This window comes from Gigantopelta aegis, chromosome 4, assembly GCF_016097555.1.
Source record: "Gigantopelta aegis isolate Gae_Host chromosome 4, Gae_host_genome, whole genome shotgun sequence".
Classification (NCBI taxonomy): Eukaryota; Metazoa; Mollusca; class Gastropoda; order Neomphalida; family Peltospiridae; genus Gigantopelta; species Gigantopelta aegis.
Genome location: NC_054702.1, coordinates 102802347 through 102806204, shown reverse-complemented (window position 1 = coordinate 102806204; position 3858 = coordinate 102802347). Strand labels below are relative to the sequence as shown.

At 40.3% G+C, this 3858-nt stretch overlaps 1 protein-coding gene across 1 annotated transcript; it reads left to right on the top strand.

The window, feature by feature from the left end:
* Positions 1-1485: 1485 nt before the first annotated feature.
* On the top strand, positions 1486-2769 carry LOC121370120 (uncharacterized protein K02A2.6-like). The gene is made up of 2 exons (XM_041495224.1): positions 1486-2043; positions 2644-2769. Exons 1-2 carry the CDS (start codon positions 1486-1488, stop codon positions 2767-2769), a joined length of 684 nt encoding a protein of 227 aa, XP_041351158.1.
* Positions 2770-3858: the final 1089 nt, after the last annotated feature.

Sequence of the window (3858 nt, the reverse complement as noted above, 5' to 3'; positions counted from 1 at the left end):
CTGATGCTGATGATCCCGTCTTTGTTCACTTCCATCTTGAAGGACATTGCAGATGAAACTATTCCTAAGACTTCGGCAGTACCAAAGCGTTTCAATAAACCATGGCATATTCGTTTCTTGCTTCTAGATCTCTGGCCCTACCATCGCTAAAATGGTTTCAAGCGAATCTCTGTCGACTCTGTGGAATCTGTAATCACTAATGTTAACAACAATGTCACGTGACTTGTTTAGCTTTACGGCATAGCGACATTAAAGTACATCCGGGCCTATGGAGATGCCTTGTTAAATGTTAAGTGGTGTCAGAAGTTGCTAAAATATGGTTCGACCGTAGCTTTAACACTGCTCAACAGAAATCACGCAGAAACATTTACCCCAAGTAACAAACTAGTATTTTGTCGCCAAAATACTAAACAATGTCACAGAAACTCGTAATTGTTTGGGACCTCCGTGTTCAGATGTGCGTAGCCACGTGATCTCGTCGACCGTGAAACAGTGTTACAAGTTATAAAACTGTGTAGTGATAATTCGTCACATTTATATTTCGACTTCTAACATAATGACTAAGTGCAGTGGTAGCTCAAAACCGTTTATGAAATGGCAAGCAGCTGATTTCAACAAAGAATGGAAGAAATTTTAGCAACATTGCGAATTCACATTTAAAGGGCCACTCTCGGACAAAACTGAATTGCAAAAGGTGAACTACCTAATGACATGTATTGGTAACAAAGGCCGTGAAGTATATAGTACATTCACGTGGGCACCTGCTGAGGGTGCAAATCCAGCAGAAAATGAAACACTGGAAGGTGTATATGCAAAATATACATATTATGTTGCACCAAAGAAAATTTTGTTGTAGACTGTGGTGATACAGACAATGACCGTATGCTGACCGTATTTTCTTCGCTCACACCAGCCCATTGGTGAGAAATGCTTAGAGAAAGGTGATGATCTAACGCTAGATTTCGCCATTCAGATTGGACATGCATTTGAAACGTCTTATGACAACATGAAGGCAACAGTTAGTGAAGAGGATACGAAAGTCCATGCGTTGTTCCGACGCAGGACTCGAAACAGAATACTTGAAAAGACTTGACAGAAAAGAAAGGACGAAAAGTAACCCCAGTGAGAAATGTTACAAATACGGATACAGTAGAAGTCATGCAAAGTGTCCTGCTATTGGTAACAAGTGTAATTCTTGTCACAAGTTAGGATATTTTATAAAACCGTGTCAAAAGCAGAAACAATGTAAACATAGTCCTGGAAGATTCTGACCCTGAATCGGATTACTTAGATCTCATTAATGGTGTGAATGTGACTGATGAACAACAAGACTGGTATGCAAATGTCAGCATAAACGGAAACGTTCTCAGATTACAAATTGATACTAGAGCTGCAGTATCGATTCTCCCACATAGGGCATTCATACAGTTAAAATGTCGTAACCAGCACGAAGCTAGGTCTTTTGAAAAAATTCATGCAGTCAGCATGTGGAAATTGATGAAAAGGTTCCAGATTTCAACTTTGCGGAGTACATATACACTCAAAATTGACCCCAAAGTCGAAACTGTTGTTCATGGATCAGTGAGAAAGCCAAAAGCTCTTGTTGAGGAAATAACTTCAAAACTGAAAGAAATGCAGAAAGGTGGTCACATACTCCCTGTAACTACGCCAAATGATTGGATCAGTTCGATGGTTGTGGTACTGAAGAAGAACAGAGTCAAAATGTGTCTTGATCCCAAAGACCTTAACAAGGCCATACGTCGAGAGCATTATCCAATCCCGACTGTTGAAGATGTCGCATCTTTCCCAAAGGCAAAGGTATTTGTCCTAGATGCAAAGTCAGGATTTCTTCAAATAAAACTTGACTACGAATCAAGCTTATTGACAACATTTAACACGCCAATAGGTTGTTACAGATTCCTGCGACTTCTGTTCGGCGTCAAGTCTGCGCCTGAAATATTCCAAAGGATAATGGGCAACATGCTACAAGATATTTTGATTGGTGGAGAAAATAAAGCTCATCATGACCTCATTCTCAACAAGGTTGTAAAATGAGCAAAAGCTTGGAATCTTGGTCTCAAATGTCAGATAAAAAAGAAAGAAGTCAAGTATGTTGGTCACATTATCACACAGGACGGACTAAAATCCGATCCGGACAAGGTCTGTGCTCTTCAGGAAATGCCGCCTCCTAGGACTTATTCAGTATTTGGGAAAGTTCATACCCAAATTGTGTGAAATAGATTTTTCACTTCGAGAGGTTGTCAAGAGCGACCGGCCTCGGTGGCGTCGTGGTTAGGCCATCGGTCTACAGGCTGGTAGGTACTGAGTTCGGATCCCAGTCGAGGCATGGGCTCAATGGGTAGGCGAAAACCACTTGCACCGACCAGTTCAACAAAGGCCATGGTTTGTGCTATCCTGCCTGTGAGAAGCGCAAATAAAAAACACTTGCTGCCTGTCGTAAAAGAGTAGCCTATGTGGCGACAGTGGGTTTCCTCTAAAAAACAGTGTCAGAATGACCATATGTTTGACGTCCAATAGCCGATGATAAGATAGAAAAATCAATGTGCTCTAGTGGCGTCGTTAAATAAAACAAACTACTTTTTTCAACAAGCTGTGACAAGCTGAAGACACTTTGTTCTACAGCATCAGTTCTCGGCAGATTTGACGTCGACAGAGACGTCACAGTACAATGCGATCCAAGCAGTTACACACTTGGTGGCATACTTCTTCAAGATTGCATACCAGTTGCCTACACTTCTCGAGCTTTGACAAATACAGAGAAGAGTTATGCACAGATTGAAAAAGATACTTTGGCCATAGTCCACTCATGCAAGAAGTTCCATTATTACATATTTGGCAAGTCTGTTTCATTTGAGAGTGATCATAAACCTCTACAAGCTATCTTCACCAAGCCACTACTGTCGGCCCCAATGCGTTTACAGAGTATGACCCTTCGCTTTCAACCATATGACCTCGAAGTAACCTACAAACCAGGAAAAGATATCCCTGTTAGTGATGCCCTTAGTCGCGCAAACCTCCCATATTCCATTTTACATTAGTGTACTAGTGAGTGATGTCAAACGTTTTTCAGTGAAACCAAATGAGGGCGCTAAAATTTAAAAACGTAAAATTGGATATTGCCAATACTAACTTTGAATAAATAATAAATTAATATTCAGATAAAAAAAATATATATAATAAAAATTTCCAAAGCTATTTAAAAAAAACACAGGAGACATTTGTCCCACCTTATCTTGCAATCAACATTTCAAACTCCTTGCAACAATCTGCCAGTGGCGTAGGAAGGTGGGGTATTTTGGTTTGCTTATTTAACAAATGGATGATTGCAAGAAGTCGTGACTGGCGCATTAACCGCCATCTTGAATTTAAAGGTGTTCCCCATGACAAAATATCAATTGTTCATAATTCGGCTTCTAAACCACATAGTAGGTGGATATTGACATCGTGCGACGCTGTTTGGTGACGAAAATGCCTCCACTGCCGTCAGTCCATAGCAAGAACATTGTCACATACTCATGTAAAATTTGACTAATACGATCGTAAATAACGAAATTATGCCACTTTGTATTAAAGAGATAATTCCATGAATATTTCGCCTATGCGTGTCTGGTTTGACAGAGTATATATCCAGTCACTGTGGTGATAGTTTATCGCCAGGTGCTCCATTGTCTTTGTTTTCATAATATGACTTGGTGGACTGCTTTGGTATCAATTCCTGGAATGTCTAGACATGTTGACGTTTCTTTCCATCTGGTTGTGATATCTATAAGTACAGAGCACTTCCCATTTGTATGGTTGTCTGGACAATATGCCTGTGTTCGGTGCAGCAAGTTGTTT

Coding starts and splice junctions, on each gene's coding strand:
- LOC121370120 (XM_041495224.1), top strand. CDS start 1,486: ATGTGGAAATTGATGAAAAGGTTCCAGATTTCAACTTTGCGGAGTACA. Junction 2,044..2,643: donor ATGACCTCATTCTCAACAAG/GTTGTAAAATGA, acceptor TTTGTTCTACAG/CATCAGTTCTCGGCAGATTT.